The sequence below is a fragment of the Somniosus microcephalus genome, chromosome 4 (genome assembly GCF_052327205.1).
Source record: "Somniosus microcephalus isolate GS21.2 chromosome 4, FLI_Smic_1.0, whole genome shotgun sequence".
Classification (NCBI taxonomy): Eukaryota; Metazoa; Chordata; class Chondrichthyes; order Squaliformes; family Somniosidae; genus Somniosus; species Somniosus microcephalus.
In genome coordinates this window covers 333,716,544-333,735,744 of record NC_140990.1, presented here as the reverse complement: position 1 = coordinate 333,735,744, position 19,201 = coordinate 333,716,544, and the positions used below count along the sequence as shown (strand labels likewise).

General features: G+C 43.6%; 1 protein-coding gene across 5 annotated transcripts in view; it reads right to left on the bottom strand.

Annotated features, from left to right (window-relative positions):
• Positions 1–19,201, bottom strand: part of ptpn4a (protein tyrosine phosphatase non-receptor type 4a) — a 264,046-nt gene that overhangs the window by 10,645 nt on the left and 234,200 nt on the right. For all 5 annotated transcript variants that reach the window (XM_085986873.1, XM_085986872.1, XM_085986874.1 and 2 more), the window contains 3 exons: positions 9,303–9,449; positions 6,249–6,377; positions 3,075–3,223 (listed from right to left, as the gene is read on the bottom strand). In XM_085986873.1, coding sequence (XP_085842999.1) covers positions 3,075–3,223; positions 6,249–6,377; positions 9,303–9,449 — 425 coding nt within the window. The remainder of the gene's footprint in view (positions 1–3,074; positions 3,224–6,248; positions 6,378–9,302; positions 9,450–19,201) is intronic.

Sequence of the window (19,201 nt, the reverse complement as noted above, 5' to 3'; positions counted from 1 at the left end):
GGTCAAGTCCCTTAAGAATTTAATATGTTTCAGGTGAGATCACCTCTCATTCTTCTAAACTCTAGGGAATATAGGCCTCGTCTACTCGCTCTCTCCTCATAGGACAATCCCCCCCATCCCTGGAATCGGTATAGTAACCCTACGTTGCACTCTCTCTAAGGCAAGTCTATCCTTCCTTAGGTAAGGAGACCAGGCATGATCTCACCAATGCCCTGTATAATGGCAGCATGACTTCTTCACTCTTATACTCTATTCCCTTTGCAATAAATGATCATGTGTGAGCCTAGCCAGTGAGGGTTGGCAGGTTACCTGGCCATAAAGGGCACCACAGGTGAGCCCAATCCTGTTCCCACTTGAATTCCACATATGTAGACTTCCAGCAGGGATCAATGGCTAGCAATCAATGAAAACCCTGGCTATTTTCCCCCACCCCTTCTTCGTCTACATGCTTGCTACATCGGCAGCATCACTTGCCAAGCAATTGGGGATCAATCATTTTTAAATAATTTCTGCGGTTCACTACAGTCTAACCTTCTGAGCTGTTTTGTTCCTGAAAATGTATAGTCCTTTACTAAAAAGATTAAAACCACTTCAGTTCTTCATTTTATGCCTCTATCCAGACTCACTCACATTTTTCTCCACCCCCCTCTCCTGAATGCACTGAATCATGGTACAGACCCATAGTGCATTCCACAGCCCCACCAAACTGCAAAAACGCCTTTCCTGCTCTCTGTCTTAAATATCTTGCATTTAATCTTATATCTACTTCCCCTCATTCTAGACCCCTCAATCACTGGAAACAGTCTATTTCTATTGACTCTGTTGCATCCCTTCATAATTTTAAACACCTCCATCAAATCACCCTTTAATCTCCTGTTCTAATGAAAGCAGCTCTAACTTTTCCAAGTATTTTTTCATATTTGTATTTCTTCAGGTCAGGTAGCATCTTAGTGAATCTGCGCTGTAAGCATATCGGTTCAACATCCTCCGATAGTGTGGAGCTCAAAACTACACACACTACTCCAACTGTGGTCTTAAGGCTTTGTATAGGTTCACCATTATATTTTGACTTTTATATTATATACCACAACCCATAAATTCCAATATTTAATTTGCTTTTTATGGCCTTATCCACTTGAGGTTCCTTACCCAAGGCACAGACACGATGGGCCAAATGGCCTCCTTCAGTGCCATAAACTTCTATGAAATCCTGTGTGCTTTCACATCACTTAGCTTTCCCCCAAAGTATAATTATTATTTAAAAAAAACCAAAATGTACCACCTCACAATTACTGACATGGAAAGCCATCTGCCACATTTTTGGTCATGCCATCAAATTATCAACATCCCCTTGCAGCTTCCTTTGGTCCTCAATTATTTACTATGCCTATTACAGGAAACTTTGGTTTATCCAGAGGTTATATGTCCGGAATACTCGATCTAACGGCAAAAATCAGGAGCCGTTTTCTATATGTTTTTTTTAAAGTTCTCGTTGCTTTCCACCTCCCCCCCCCAGTCAAGCACTGCAAGGTCTGTAGCTATAGCAACAGCTTCAGCTACAGACGCTTGCAACTGCAGCCGACTGTTTTGAAGCTGTTGCTAAGCAACAGGGTTTGTTGATTTACACGGAGCTTCTCAGTTCCGTATGTTTAAACATTAACTCTGGTATGTCCGGCACTTTTGATGTTACGGCACCAGCTCGGTCCCGTCAGTGCTGGATATCAGAAAGTTTCCTTGTATTTTTGTATTGTCTGCAAATTTTGAACAACACTCTAGCCCTATATCCAAATCATTGATGAACGAAGTGAACAAAACTGGCTCCAGAACAGAACTCTGCGGGACACTGCTTCCAATCACTGAGGAGCTGCCCTTAACTCCTACTGTTTCCTTGCTTCGAACCAGTTTTTAAATCCAATTTGGTACCCTCCCCCTCATTCCTTGATCTTCTCCAGTAGGGTCCCATGTGGTATGCGGTCAGAGGGAAACCATGAATTTCTAATTTCCACAGCCAACATTTAGAACTGGAACTATGGCCTCATTTAGACATATAGCAGCTGTGTGGAAGACTATTGGTATGGATGTGCCACCTACAACCGGGTCATTCCCTTCTTGGGATGCAGGCCAAACAAGTTCTGTTGTTTCAAATATATTTTTTTGGATGGAAAGCTGCCTTCAATCCAACAATAGTGGACCATGCCAATAATAAACATCAAATAAGTCTCACTTCATAATAGCGACTTTCCAGTGTTACTACCAAATCTGATATTGTAAACCTCTCCCTTGTACCCCACCACAACTGTGATTTTGCCCACTTCAGTTTCCCACCCCGCCCCCATCATCTCACCTGATAGTGCCATCTCATGCCATGGTACGATTCTATAGGTGATCAGCACTGCTAAGTACTTTGAAGTGACCACTGTATAAGCCCATACATGAAGAGTGTTGTCCTCCATTGTTGAATTGGCTGTCATCACAGCCTTATTTGATCCTGACCTCGCCTGACACTTGCACACAGGCCTATTTTCCAGCTGCAGTCACTGGGTGAGGATTCCCCCCATTGCTAGCCAAGAATTGTTCTGGCCCAGATCAGCTATCTCAGTACAGACTGGTGACCAAAGGTGGGAATCCTCCTGTTTCTGTGCTGTAAATACGATGCAATAGCTTCTTAATAATTATTCTTCATGTATAAAACTTGGATAAACTTATTGCCTTGTAACCAACATGATATATAATAATGGATTATAATGAGCATTTTCCAGAGCTAAACTAGGCATTTAAATCAATTAAAAAAAAAAAAGTAGACACTCAAGGGAACTTTCATAAAGTTGGAACATAAATAGATATTCAAATAAAATCTGCAGCAGGTCCTCATTTATCATACAATTTTAAGCAACCTACATTTAAAAATTACAAACTGTAGAAAATGACTAACAAATCGGATTAAAAAAAAAAAATGTATGAAGTTTCTCCTCTAGCAGGGACCCAATTTCTCAGTCTGGATCTAACTACTCAGTCAGGTTTATCACTACGTACTGTTCTTTGGATTAGTTTGTAAACAGCTAAACAACATTTACCTGCAGTGTACAACAACTGGTTCATCTTTGCCAACTCGTGTTTCTCGAACAAGCAACACAAACTTCAGGAAATCGCTCGAATCATCAGGAACACCATGGTCAGGCCATGCAATATATTGGATCTGGGTGAGTGGACGACTCTCATTTTTCTGTGAAGTTGCAAAAGATTACATTTCACTAACTCACAAACCAGGTATGCTTGTAGTTTCTTCAAGTTCATCTTCTCAAAATAAAACTTGTGTAGGAGCAGGTTGATGACGATTGCAAATGGCTGCCAGTTGATTCAATCTGCATCAACTTGCCTCAAGTTTAAAGATTGTGGGTTTGGCGCTCATGATCTAGGCCAGATAGATATATTATAATCTCACTCAAAGTGCATTTGGTAGTTTAAAAGCTTTTGTACCACTCAAATCTCAATCAGGAGACTTGACTTGACTTTGAATCCAGTCTCAGATATTTGCACTCCAGGATTGCAGAGGAGAGCATCCCCAGTTCATCTGAGAGAAAATGTGAGGAAGAGTCAACCTGCATTATGCCTTACTGCTGCAAGCATTCCCCAACAGAATCACAGTAACGCAGCTGGGGTCTGGAAATGCATTACAGAGACATTTCAGATGGAGCAGAGTATCTTGCACGTCATTTATTGAATGAAACAAATCAAAATTAGATTGTAAGAAGAAAAAAGGCACCATCTACAGTTGAACCAGTATTTGGATCAACATTTCAGAGGCAGATTTCATCCAATGGCCTCCTTGAATGCAGACAATGCTGCCAATAGAACGGGAGTGGAGTCGCCTGCAGGGTTCCTCCCTACTCAGTGGATCCTTACCAATTGGCTGTGTGTCTACTATCAGCCTGGTAAAATGAAAGGCAAAGTGTGGTGCGCAAAGGACGTTTTAAAAGAAGAAACCTGCATTTGGAGATACTTTAGTTTGGTTTACTATTTTGTTAAATTTTAGGATGCTTGTAGCAGGATAGAAAAAAGTGCAAGGAGAACCACTGACAGACCAATGGGGGTGATAGTCTATTCTTGATGCCTTGTGGCTAACAGCTGCCTCACAGTATATAGGAACAGGAGTAGGCCATTCAGCCCCTCTAGCCTGCTCCGCCATTCAATGAGACCATGGCTGATCTGCGACCTACTTCCATATACCCGCCTTTGGCTCATATCCCTTAATACCTTTACTTATCAGAAAGCTATCAATCTCAGATTTAAAATTAATTGATCTAGCATCAATTGTCGTTTGCGGAAGAGAGTTCCAAACTTCTAACACCCTGTGTGTGTAGAAGTGTTTCCTAATTTCACGCCTGAAGGGTCTGGCTCTAATTTTTTAGACTATGCCCCCTAAATATACAAATTGATTCTCTCAACTTTTAATGATGAGCACAGATTACAGCTCTAGATCCTAATTATTAACCAAACATTAAATTGAGGGGAAAAAAAAAGAGACCAACTGCAAGGCTTAATGTAAGTTTTGTTTAGAAGGGGAAGGGGAGAAGGGAGGGGTCTGGACAACACATTTTAACTACATTTTTTTTTATATTGCAAGGCCCATGCTAGCACCCCTGGTTTCCAATGCACAGGCATCACACAGGCTGGTGTAACCGGAAGGTAAACCTGCTAAATTCATTAAAGGCGACTACCAGAAAGACTGGGTGGGGGAAAAAAGGGTTGTCCTGGCCACTACCCTTAGCTGCATTATACAAAAATGGCAAAGGGTATACTAACACAGCAAAGTACAGAAATAAAAACATTAAATGTCGAGAAAGTCGGCCAACATCTGAAATGCACTGCATTCCTGTTTTTAATTTGGATTTTTAGCACTTGTGCTTTTTCTTTGTATTGTAACAAAGAAAGGTGTGAATTACAGATTTACATCACAAAGTACAGTCTGCTGAAAGGGGGGGGGGGGGGGGGGGGAAGCTTCAAAGCCTGTACGACAAAAAGCCCTTTGCCAAAACCTCCCCGAAGGGTTTCTTTAAAACGTTGACACATATATTACAAATCTAATTACACAAAGATAGGCAACACCCTATTCATCACACTAAAGCTTCGTAAGTCCTGCAGTTAGATGTTGAAATAGAATTTTACTAGAGAAACACTTGAACAATGCCTGGAAAGTGATGCAGCTAATAACTAGGCTTTTCTTACAGTGGACATTTGTGATGTTTAAAAATTGCTTAATATCAATCCACGAAACATGCCAGACACTGCATGAACAAAGATTTCTGCATAGTTGAGGCAAGAAAATAAAATAAAAAAACCTTTTCATGCTAATTTTCTCTCCTGTCAAAGGTGCCGGCTCCTTGTTGGAGTACAGTTCCACAGGCGCTGGTGACCCTCCAATGTCCCCGTTTAATCAAGGGGAGAGGCATCAGAGTCTGATCCTCTCCTCAATGAACTTCCACATATCTGGACTTCCATCAGAGGTTGTTAGATAGCAATCAGAAGTGGGAACCATGGTTAGTTTGCCCCCTCTAACCGAGTGACGCTGAGGTCAATTGTAGTGCCCGGAAGAAAAAAATCAATTGGTTGCAGTTCCTCGCCAAGATCAGCTAACAGCATAGAACATGGATTGAACCTAGGGCTTTCCTGGTCCATATGGCTCAGCTAATCAATGGATAAACTCACTGAAAATCCCTGGATTTAAATAATATTTAAGATTAGTATGGAAGACAATTAGCATGGCTCATAAGTACTTCCTACATGAGTTGTTCTGTATTCCAACTGACACCAGTGAAGTAAAATCCTGTTCTGTGATTCGGTACCTTACAACAAAAGAAAGCTTTTTTTTTTTTTTTTAAATACGTTTTACAGTTTCTGCCTACTCGACTACAACCAACCATGTCATTATGGTCGACCTCAGAAGACCCACATGTTTGCAATTAAGATACTTCATCCATACCAGAAACACTGAGGCAGATAAAATATGTTTAGACAAGTTTAAGAGTCAATAATTACTGCCGGGCATGCTCTGGTTTTGCAGCAGTTATATTCCCAATGGCACTATTAGCAAACATTCTGCCAGCAGTACTCAAAGAGCTGGGCAACATATATTATAAATAACACAGGCCTGCATAGCCAGGTGCTGGAGAGGGAAGCGCACCAGGTATGTTTGTAGATCACACAGGCAAGAGCATTCCCAGTTACCTTTCTCAACACAGTCATCTTACCTCTAAATTAGTTAAAGTCAACTCTCTGAAGACGTACGCAGGGTTCCCCTCTTCTGAATGACAACCAATCTCGAAATTCCCGTATGATGTATTTTCAGCAGGCTCAGGCCAATACTGGTGACACTTGACCTAAGTAGAGAAAGTTAAATCATGTAAATACAATTTAATTCTTTAAATAAAAGGAGAAAACTGCTTTCAAATTTAACTTACTGTATAAATTGGCACCTCCTGCCCTAGTTAGGAACCCCATACACGAAAGTATACAATCGCTAACCATACTGCAAGTCAGCACTATACTACCTTTAAAAACTTTTCAGTACTCCCTACAGAGGGCACCAAAGTAGAGAAGTTTTCAGAAAGCATTAAAAAACTAACTGCATGTTTAAATACAGTATAGAGACATCCTAATGCCATCACAAAACTAAAAGGTTTATGGTATGCATTTACCTAAAAACATACTGAAATGAACACATTACAGGGAGATTCATTAAACAAAGGCATGGACAAGGTAAACGGGGAAAATAAACAATAAGCAGATATCAAGGGACTCCCATATTATAAAGGGTGTACTATAAAACAAGTAGTGAAGACAGAACAAACTTTAATGTTGCCCCAGCAAGTTAATAACATGGTTAATTTTCCCGAGACAATCTATTGTGTAACTGGAAAAAATGTGGAGGTTGAGATAATTTTAAGAATTTAAATGGAATAGCCATTCTTGTTCGATTTTCTATTGCATGTTGACTCAATTTGGAGCCAAAACATGTTCATGTATATAATCTAGAAATTGGAGGCTATATTTTTTCCAATTGCAGATGACTCAATGATCCCTCGTAGCATTAAAGTTCAATTCATTTCAATAAAATCCTCCAAATCATACCCATCGGAAAAAGTGTCAAACTGGCTCATGTCTGTTAAATACTCAGCGAAAGGAACATTATGATCTGTGTGAACAGGCACTACTAAAGCCGGGCTTACTTCTTCCAGGTAAAGTGGATGAACTAGGAAGGAACAGACAGAGTCTAGTTCTGGTATGTAAGCTTTGTTTAGTTTGTTTTAGGCAGTCCCTCGGAACCGAGGATGACTTGCTTCCACATTAAAAATGAGTTTGCATGTGACTGATGAGTCCAATGCGGGACCTACAGTCTCTGTCACAGGGTGGGGCAGACAGTGGTTGAAGGGGCGGGTGGGTGGGGTGCTTGCGCTGCCTGCACTTGGCTTCCGCTTGCTCCCGGCGAAGAGGCTCGAGGTGTTCGACGCCTTCCCGGATGCTTCTGTCCAGGTAAAGCAACTTTAAAAGCAGAAATAACAACAGAACATGCTGGAAATACTCAGCAGGCCAGGCAGCATCCGTGGAAACATTGATCCAAGGTCAGTGAGGCTAAAAGTTAAACTGGCAAGTGATTAAAAAACACAGTAACCATATCCAAAGTCCAATATTCCACCTACAGGAACCCAAGTATGTAAGCAGTGAACTGGTGAAGGCCAGGAAGTAAATCTAAAGGCTGCTTAATTCATGAAGTCTTCAACATCTACAGGTAGCTTTTCAGGCATGAACCAGATCCTTCAACTAAGTCACCAAAAGGGCTATTTCACATGGGCTGCTCAATGAAAGGAAGTTACTTTGGGTTGAAGACATTATGCAAAAGCTGCTTTTAAAGTTATAATGGCAAAATACTGCAGACGCTGGAAATCTGAAACAACAGAAAATGCTGGAAATACTCAGCAGGCCAGGCAGCATCCGTGGAGAGAGAAACCTGAAACGTTCACAGAATCAGAATCTACAGTGCAGATAGAGGCCATTTCGGCCCATCGAGCCTGCACCGACACATATCCCACCCTATCCCCGTAACCCCACGTATTTAATCCCCTAACACTAAGGGTCAATTTATCATAGCCAAATCAACCTAACCTGCACATCTTTGGACTGTGGGAGGAAACCGGAGCACCCGGAGGAAACCCACGCAGACACAGGGAGAATGTGCAAACTCCACACAGACAGTCGCCCGAGGCCGGATTTGAACCCGGGTCCCTGGCGCGGTGAGGCAACAGTGCTAAACACGATGCCACCGTGCCCCCGTTAACTCTGTTTCTCTCTCCACGGATGCTGCCTGGCCTGCTGAGTATTTCCAGCATGTTCTGTTGTTATTTCTGCTTTTAAAGTTGCTTTACCTGGACAGAAGCACCATAATTATGCTCCTCTTTAAATTCAGTTTGGGGAAACAGTAACAGATTTAAAAGATTGATCAAAGGTCAGTGAGGCTAAAAGTTAAACTGGCAAGTGATTAAAAAACAGTAACCATATCCAAAGTCCAATATTCCACCTACAGGAACCCAAGTAAAAATGATTTTGTCTCTTTCTTCCCCCAATCCAAGTATTATTACGTGAATATCGCCAGAAGTAGTACTATTATCGATCATATTCTATTTTGATTTGCTGGGAGCAGTAGAACACGATGAAATTTGAGCCCTCGTTATGTGGTATCAATTGGAAGTCACCAGTGACAACAGCTGCAAATAAACTACTGGTACACTGATGCATTTAAATAAAATAGTAATAAATTTGCACTGGCAATTTACATCACAGCACACAGACCATACGTTTTGGAATTGTAAACATTTAGATCAAATGAAATCGAAGACTCCTATCAAAATTGCATGGACAAAGGTAGTTAATCATGGACATTAATTATGCACAGAAATTAAAATCTATTGTCCTGATATGGTCCAGCAAATCTAATTAGAATTCCCTCAACACCCACAAATTAAATTGTGCAGCACTGAAAATAATCAACATTTATCAGAACTAAATTATATAGAATTTCACAGCTCAGAAACAGGCCATTCGGCCCAACAAGCCTATGCTGATGTTTATGCCCCACACAAGCCGCCTCCCACCTTACCTTCTCGCCCTATCAACATATCCTTCTAATCCACCGAGGCAAAATTAATCTTTTGAAAAAAATATCAAAATATTTATAAGATGATTATACAGGACCACGCAAATTACATCTTTCATTTAGTGCAAAAACAATCCTCGTGCATTTTACTTACCCTGCCTCTCTCCACTTGGGTCGTCAGCATGACAACTAGAGAGGATCCTTGCTCCCAAGTCATCTGCCAAAAATCTGGACACGTGTTGGGCAAAGGCCCCTGACAAGCAATGTACCGATTTATTATGCTGGAAGAAGGGATTTCCATCTGTAAAATTAAACAGGAATTTTTTTTTAAATTTATTTATTTATTTATTTTTACAGCAGACTATAATCTTTGAACTTTTCTAGTCTATGACTCCTTGCTTACTAAGATAGCTTCACTTTGTGATTTTATGGACCTAGAGCTCAAATCTGTCAATTCAAGATTCAAAAATGTAAAACCGATAACTTCCATGTGTAACTTCTAAGTCATGTAAATTTGGACAGCTTCCTAAATATAATTAATTCTGTTCTGTGGCTGCTTAATCTAATCTCTGCTTTAGCATATGCAAAGCACTTGGTATTACACTGTTCTGACTAAACGTTACCTCTGCTTCTCTCTCCACAGATACTGCCTGACCGGCTGAGTATTTCCAGCATTTTCTGTTTTTATTACAGGTAGACTATCCTTTATCCGAAAACCTCGGGACCAGCCGAGTTTCGGATAAAGGAGAATTTCGGATTTCGGAAGGTGGGTCGGCGGGGGTCCGCGGGGGGTCGTGCGCACGACTTACGCTGACGCTCAGCGTAAGTCAGTCGGGGTCGGCGGGGGTCGGGGCCGGCGGGGTCCGCGGGGGGGTCGGCGGTTGTCGGGGCTGGCAGGGTCGGCGGTTGTCGGGGCCGGCGGGGTCCGCGGGGGGGTCGGGGCTGGCGGGGTCGGCGGTTGTCGGCGCCCGCGGGGGGGGTCGGCGGTTGTCGGGGCTGGCGGGGTCGGCGGTTGTCGGGGCCGGCGGGGTCCGCGGGGGGGTCGGCGGTTGTCGGGGCTGGCGGTTGTCGGGGTCTGCGGGGGAGTCGGCGGTTGTCGGGGTCGGCGGGGGGTCGTGCGCACGACTTACCCTTTATCCGAACTTCCGAAACCGGAACCTTCTAAAAACCGAAGGTTTTTTCGTTCGTACGCACGACTTACGCTGAACGAAAAAACCTTCGGTTTTTAGAGGGTTTCGGTTTTCGGAAGTCCGGATAAAGGGTAGTCTACCTGTATTGCTATTACACAGTCATTTAATGGACACTAGGGACAAATTTGCAAAGTTTAATATGAGGGAGCCAGAAATATTATTAGTTCCAGTTTGCAAATTCATGAAATTTGGTACTGCCCATCAAAGGATTGTAGAATTCCAAACCAAGCTTCAAGGTAGAAAGTCATGCAAGAACAGCACCTATAATTTTAATCTACAAACCATTGTAAGTTCCAGTGTGTTGATATACAAATGAGGTGGTTATTGGGACTAGATCTCCTGTGTCTAACTATCCTCCAGGTATGGTCCCACAGAGTGTGAAATGACTTTTCGATGTCATGGAAGAATGGCTATTGAAAAGGCAGAGCCAATCTATTGAAAACTTTCAGAATACACCATTGAGGCAAAATTCAAAAACAACCTTTGGAGCAAGGGACGGGTTTATGAAGCCACAACACCAAGAATGGAAACAGTAAGAACCCCAATTTAGAACTGTCATTTAATGTTCATATATGCAAAGCTCTGAGATAGGACTCCATGGCATATCAAATGGATATCAATCTATTAAATAATATTTTGCTACTTTAAAAATCTGATCATTACTAAATTATTTAATTCAGAATTGAATTAAGACGTACTTGGAGAAAGTACTAATACGTTAAAAATCTGTTTTCAACATTTAGATGGCTATTTCTTCAAGCTTTAGCCCAAACTATCATGCGCATAGACAAGACTGATTCGACAAAAGCGATCTGCATTTTCCCAATTCTGTCTGAATGAACTCTTAATATACTCCAAGGTGCAAAAATCTGAAGGATCACAAGATAGTTATGGACGAAATGAGCCAACCATCTTGGTTTATCTACCCAGAGAGATTGGAAAGACATGCCCATTTCAACAATCATTTGTTTAAAAGATTCCAGAGTTTTCGCCTCCACCACTCTTCCTAGAAATCTATTCCACATGTTAATCGCTTTTCGTGTTAAGATTCATTTCCTATTATCAGTCCTAAATTTACGGTTTACTAGTTTGAATCTAATCTGTTTCCAATCTACTCATCCCTCACCAGTGTCCAGTGACTCCCTGATAACCAATGCTACACAAATTTCTTCCTCCCTAGTCTCTGCATTAAATACCATGTATCCCTGGGGACCTATTTGTTTTGGGCCTTTTAGGCTCTCTAGGACTTCCATTTCATTTATATTGAAGTCAATGATTTTGCTTAGGTTCTCTTGGTTTGGGACAGCATGTTGCTCAAGCCTTCCCATGTGAGTGCCTAAAAAAAGTAATCTTTTCTGTTCATCCTAAACCTCCAAGTCCATTTACAACAGAGCCGGGACCAATGTCCTCGCTTGGGGGGGGAGTGGTTGCTAGTGCTGCGGGGAGGGTTTAAACCTAATTTGACAGGGGGATGTGAAGGGATTCGCAAAATTTCATATGTTCCCCCCCCCCCGAAGATTAATTGGAGTTATTAAAGAAACCTTGGAGTGACTGTGTTTTAAAAATCCAGGGCCTCTCAAAATGGCTGCGGTCAGACACATGGCCAAAGGGGCCTGCGGCATCCATATGGATTTTCTGATAGCTTCACAGACTGCATGTTTAATTTGAACAATGCAGTGAGGCAAGCTCAGTTGTATTCACACCCTGAGGCAGGTTATCAATTGTTTGCCGACACAATCTAAGTTCGGGCGGAGATAGTCCCAGTTGCTTGAGGAACATTCAGAACAATTAAGGACATTCAGAAAACAATGGAAAGGCAGTTGTGGTACTGATCGGTGCCATCAACGTAAATGGGCCAAAATCAAGGTCCTCTTGTCTTACGTTTTCGAGCCCAAATCGGACAATGGAACGGACTGATGAGGCGCGATAATGACCCATTGCCGAGAGGATATAACTGGGGCGGCCCAGCACCTCTCTCTCTCTCTCTCTTCGCCTCGGCCCAGTGTCCTGTTTGTCTGCTAGCAACCAAGAAGGAAAACCATCTAGAAAGCGTCGGCGGGAAACCTGAGCAGCAGAGCAGGGTATAAAAGTCCCCAGAGACCAGGTAAGGCCTCACAGCGTCGGCGGGAAACCTGAGCGGCAGAGCGGGGTATAAAAGTCCCCAGAGACCAGGTAAGGCCTCACAGCGTCGGCAGGAAACCTGAGCGGCAGAGCGGGGTATAAAAGTCCCCAGAGACCAGGTAAGGCCTCACAGCGTCGGCGGGAAACCTGAGCGGCAGAGCGGGGTATAAAAGTCCCCAGAGACCAGGTAAGGCCTCACAGCGTCGGCAGGAAACCTGAGCGGCAGAGCGGGGTATAAAAGTCCCAGAGACCAGGTAAGGCCTCACAGCGTCGGCAGGAAACCTGAGCGGCAGAGCGGGGTATAAAAGTCCCAGAGACCAGGTAAGGTCTCACAGCGTCGGCGGGAAACCTGAGCGGCAGAGCGGGGTATAAAAGTCCCAGAGACCAGGTAAGGCCTCACAGCGTCGGCGGGAAACCTGAGCAGCAGAGCAGGGTATAAAAGTCCCCAGAGACCAGGTAAGGCCTCACAGCGTCGGCGGGAAACCTGAGCGGCAGAGCGGGGTATAAAAGTCCCCAGAGACCAGGTAAGGCCTCACAGCGTCGGCGGGAAACCTGAGCGGCAGAGCGGGGTATAAAAGTCCCCAGAGACCAGGTAAGGCCTCACAGCGTCGGCGGGAAACCTGAGTGGCAGAGCGGGGTATAAAAGTCCCCAGAGACCAGGTAAGGCCTCACAGCGTCGGCGGGAAACCTGAGCGGCAGAGCGGGGTATAAAAGTCCCCAGAGACCAGGTAAGGCCTCACAGCGTCGGCGGGAAACCTGAGCGGCAGAGCGGGGTATAAAAGTCCCCAGAGACCAGGTAAGGCCTCACAGCGTCGGCGGGAAACCTGAGCGGCAGAGCGGGGTATAAAAGTCCCCAGAGACCAGGTAAGGCCTCACAGCGTCGGCGGGAAACCTGAGTGGCAGAGCGGGGTATAAAAGTCCCCAGAGACCAGGTAAGGCCTCACAGCGTCGGCGGGAAACCTGAGCGGCAGAGCGGGGTATAAAAGTCCCCAGAGACCAGGTAAGGTTTACCAGTCTCCAGTCTGGAAGGAGAGAGGTAAAAAGTAATCCAAGTGTGACGTCACCAGAAAGCGGGCAAGTGATTGGTTGGTAAGTATTTCTCCCTTTTAAGCTTAAATCTCTTTGGTTTATAGTTTCTAAGCTGTGATATTCACCATCTAGAATCGGGGCAGAGGGTATTTAAGAATAATATTAATAAATTCAATTAATTACATAGAATGGGAGATCAGGCGATGTGCTGCTGCTGCAATATGTGGGAGCTGGTGAATACCATTGATGCTCACGGTGATCGCATTTGCAGTAAGTGTTGGCTGCTCGAGGAACTCCGGCTCCGTGTTGAAGAGCTGGAGTCCGAGCTTCAAACACTGAGACACATCAGGGAGGGGGAGAGTTACCTGGACTCTGTGTATCACGAGGTAGTCACACCAATTAGATTAATTAATTCAGATGTAGTCCGTGGCCAGGGTCAGGATGGTGTGATTAGAAGTGAGGCAGGTACAGGGATCCAGGAGGTAGTGTTGGAGGAGCCGCAGCCCTTGCACTTGTCCAACAGGTTCGAGGCTCTTACTCCCTGTGGGGACAGGAGCAGGGACTGCAGGGAGGATGAGCAACCTGGCCACAGCACCGTGGAGCAGTGGGCCATTCAAGTGGGGGGAGTTAAAAGAAATGTTGTAGTGGTAGGGGATAGTATTGTTAGGGGGATAGATAGAGTTCTTTGCAGCCGAGAGCGAGAGTCCCGAAGGCTGTGTTGCCTGCCCGGTGCCAGGGTTAAGGACATCTCCTCTGGACTGGAGAGAAAGTTGGAGTGGGAGGGGGAGGATCCAGTTGTCGTGGTCCATGTTGGTACCAACAACATAGATAGGACAAGGAAGGAGGTTCTGCTGAGGGAGTTTGAGCAGCTAGGGGCCAAATTAAAAAGCAGAACCACAAGGGGATTATTACCTGAGCCACGAGCGAATTTGGCTAGGACAAATAAAATTAGAGAGTTAAATGCGTGGCTCAAAGATTGGTGTGGGAGAAATGGGTTTTGCTTCCTGGGACACTGGCACCAGTACTGGGGCAGGAGGGAGCTGTTCCGTTGGGACGGGCTTCACTTGGCCAGTGCTGGGACTAGAGTCCTGGCGGATCATATAACTAGGGCTGTAGAGAGGGCTTTAAACTAACTAGTGGGGGGGAGGTTCCTAGAGAGCAAATAATAAAAATGACAACAGAGAAGGTCATAGACTTAGGTAGCAGTGGGGAAATTAAAAACCAGAGCATGTCAGGAAGGGGCAGAAGGTATGGAGTAAAAGGTAAAGTAATAAAAAGGGCAAAAGCAGGAACTAAGTGTCACAAAACATCTTTGAAAGTTCTCTATCTGAATGCACGTAGCATTCATAACAAAATAGACGAGTTAATGGCACAAATAACTACATATGGGTATGATCTTGTGGCCATTACAGAAACATGGCTGCAGGGTGACAATGCCTGGGAATTAAACATACCAGGTTATTTAACGATCAGGAAGGACAGGCAGGAAGGAAGGGGAGGTGGGGTGGCTATGTTAATAAAGGAAGGAATCACTGTAATACAGAGAAATGATATTGGGTCAAAAGATCAGGATAATGAAACAGTTTGGGTGGAGGTAAGGAATAAAAAGGGGAAAAAAACACTAGTGGGCGTAGTCTATAGGCCTCCGAACAGTTGCAACTCTGTTGGACGGAGTATCAATCAGGAAATAGTTGAGGCTTGTAATAAGGGAACATCAATAATTATGGGGGATTTTAACTATCATATTAATTGGACAAATCAAATTGGGTAGGGCAGCCTTGAGGATGAGTTCATTGAGTGTATTAGGGATGGGTTTCTTGAGCAGTATGTAACTGAACCGACCAGGGGGCAAGCAACCTTAGATCTGGTCCTGTGTAACGAGACGGGATTAATTAAAAATGTCCTAGTAAAGGATCCCCTTGGAATGAGTGACCATAACATGGTTGAATTCCATATTCAATTAGAGGGCGAGAAGGTTGGATCTCAAACAAGCGTGCTAAGCTTGAATAAAAGGAGACTATGAAGGTATGAGAGCGGAATTGAGTGGAGTGGATTGGGAAAATAGATTAAAGGGTAAGACGATACATGATCAGTGGTGTACATTTAAGGAGTTATTTTACAACTTCCAAAAAATATATATTCCACTGAGAAGAAAAGGGTGTAAAAGAAAAGACAGCCATCCGTGGCTAAGTAAAAAGAAATTAAGGATAGTATTCGACTAAAAACAAGGGCATATAAAGGTAGCCAAATCTAGTGGGAGGATAGAGGATTGGGAAAACTTTAAAAGACAGCAAAAAATAACAAAAAGATTGATTAAGAAAGGGAAGATAGATTATGAAAGTAAATTAGCAAAAAATATAAAAACAGATAGTAAGAGTTTTTATAGTTATATAAAAAGAAAAAGGGTGGCTAAAGTAAATGTTGGTCCCTTAGAGGATGAGACCGGGAAATTAATGGTGGGAAATATGGAGATGGCAAAAACACTGAATGAATATTTTACAATCAGTCTTTACAGTAGAAGACACTATGAATATCCCAACACTGGACAAACAGGGGGCTAAAGGGGGGGGAGGAGCTAAACACGATCAAAATCACTAAGGAAGTGGTACTCGGTAAAATAATGGGACTCAAGGCGGATAAATCACCTGGACCTGGTGGCTTACATCCTAGGGTCTTGGAGGGAAGTGGCGGTAGGGATTGTGGATGCATTGGTAATAATTTTCCAAAACTCCCTGGACTCGGCAAAGGTCCCGGCAGACTGGAAAACTGCTAATGTAACACGCTTATTTAAAAAGGGCAGTAGACAGAAGGCTGGAAGCTATAGACCGGTTAGCCTAACATCTGTGGTAGGTAAAATTTTGGAGTCCATTATTAAGGAGACAGTAACAGGACATTTGGATAATCATAATTTAATAGGACAAAGTCAGCATGGTTTTATGAAGGGGAAGTCATGTTTGACAAATTTGCTGGAGTTCTTTGAGGAAGTAACGTATAGGGTGGATAAAGGGGAACCAGTGGACGTAGTGTATTTAGACTTCCAAAAGGCATTTGACAAGGTGCCACACAAAAGATTATTGCTTAAGATAAAAAAAAATCACAGGATTGGGGGTAATATTCTGGCATGGATAGAGGATTGGCTATCTAACAGAAGGCAGAGAGTTGGGATAAATGGTTCATTCTCAGACTGGCAATCAGTAACTAGTGGTGTTCCGCAGGGGTCAGTGCTGGGTCCCCAACTCTTTACAATCTATATTAACGATTTGGAGGAGGGGACCGAGTGTAACATATCAAAGTTTGCAGATGCTACTAAGATGGGAGGGAAAGTAGTGAGTGAGGAGGACATAAAAAACCTGCAAGGGGACATCGACAGGCTAAGTAAGTGGGCAGAGATTTGGCAGATGGAATACAATACTGGAAAGTGTGAGGTTATGCACTTTGGCAGGAAAAATCGTAGAGCAAGTTATTATCTTAATGGCAAGAAGCTGGAAAGTACTGAAGTGCAAAGGGATCTGGGGGTCCTGGTGCACGAAACTCAAAAGGTTAGTATGCAGGTGCAGCAAGTGATTAAGAAGGCCAATGGAATGTTGGCTTTCATTGCTAGGGGGATAGAATATAAAAATAGGGAGGTATTGCTTCAGTTGTACAAGGTATTGGTGAGACCGCACCTGGAATACTGCGTACAGTTTTGGTGTCCATACTTAAGGACATACTTGCTCTCGAGTCAGTACAAAGAAGGTTCACTCGGTTAATCCCGGGGATGAGGGGATGGACATATGAGGAGAGGTTGAGTAGATTGGGACTCTACTCATTGGAGTTCAGAAGAATGAGAGGCGATCTTATTGAAACATATAAGATTGTGAAGGGGCTTGATCGGGTGGATGCGGGGAAGATGTTCCCGATGATGGGTGAAACTAGAACTAGGGGGCATAGTCTTAGAATAAGGGGCTGCTCTTTCAAAACTGAGATGAGGAGGAACTACTTCACTCAGAGGGTGGTAGGTCCATGGAATATGCTGCCCCAAAAAGCTGTAGAAGCTACATCATTACATAAATTTAAAACAGAAAGACAGTTTCCTAGAAGTAAAGGGAATTAAGGGTTACGGGCAGGAATTTGGACAGGAGTCTCGGTTCGGATCGGTCATGGCCCTGTGGGTAGCGGAGCGGGCCCAGGGGCCGTGTAGCCTGATCCTGCTCCTATTTCGTGTGTCTAATTCTGTTAGATTCAGGAGATGGTTCTGTGATAGTGGATTGGCGGTTAGGATCAGATCAGCCATGATCTTATTGAATGGCGGAGCAGGCTCGAGGGGACGATTGGCCTACTCCTGCGCCTATTTCTTATGTTCTTATATAAAGCATCGCAAGCACATTTCGACGGCAGCAGCGGGGCACAAGGGCCAGGCCTTTTCATCTGTTTCACTGGTGAGCATTATCTTTCTGGCCGTCACAAGACAACCTAGCTAGGTGTAAGGGTGGGAGTTAAAGGGGTATTACAAAATTGTGATTTTAGAATTTCCCTCGTTGTGTCCGTTTCTTCTCCCGTTAAGTGTAAAACTGTATTGCATCCATAGCGATTGCTTTTATCTTCTGTATAATACTGTTTTTCTTGTAGTGTTAGCTTTTCTAATTAATAAACATTGGTTTTCCTTGCACCAATCCACTGGTCTGTTTATTTGTCCTTGCTACCACTCGATAAGTCCTGAGCTCAGAACCAGGAAGGGGAAAGCGATTCGCAACCGCACAGCGGGCAGGGCAGCTCAGGAAAACATGACTGGCTGACCTACAATAAGCCCCTGGAACAAAACCCCCTACAGATGGGCTCCAGGATGTAGCATAAGAAAGGAGAAACAAGGTGCACAAAGAATTGGGAGAGACAGATAGCACTAGAGTAAGAAATAGTACGGTATTAAGTTTGGTCAGACTAAGAGAATACAAGAAGGTCTAAGGTACATTTACAGTGCATGTGTGTGAATGCACAAAGTGTAGTAAATAAGGTTGGTGAGCTGCAGGTGTAAATAGATACATGGGAATGAGATGTTGTGGCGATAACAGAGACCTGGCTCAAAAAAGGGCAAGATTGGATACTAAATATTCCTGGATATAAGGTGTTCAGGAAAGAAAGGAGGTGGGCTAGTAATATTGATTAAAAGGAATATTACAGTGCTGGAGAGGATGTCCTGGAAGGGTCAAGGACAGAATCTATTAGGTTACAGTTGGGACGAAAAGAGGTGCTATTACACTACTAGGTGTATTCTATAGGCCGCCAACTAGTGGGAAGGATAGAGAGGAGCAAGAACTATAGAGTAGTAATAATGGGGGCTTCAACTATCCTAATATAGACTGGGATAGTAATAGTGTAAAGGGCAGAGAGGGGGAAGAATTTCTGAAGTGTGTTCAGGAGAACTTTCTTGATCAGTACGTTTCCGGCCCATCGAGGAAGGAGGCATTGCTGGATCTGGTTCTGGGGAATGAGGTGGGTCAAGTGGAGCAAGTGTCAGTAGGGGAACAGTGATCACAGCTAATCTAAACCTTATGATGCTATAGAAAAGGACATGGAGCAATCTAGAATAAAAATACTTAATTGGAGGAAGGCCAATTTCAGTGGGTTGAGAATGGATCTAGCCCGGATAAATTGGAATCAAAGATTGGCAGGCAAAACTGTAATCAAACAATGGGCTGCCTTTAAATAGGAAATGGTTCAGGTAGTCGAGGTACAT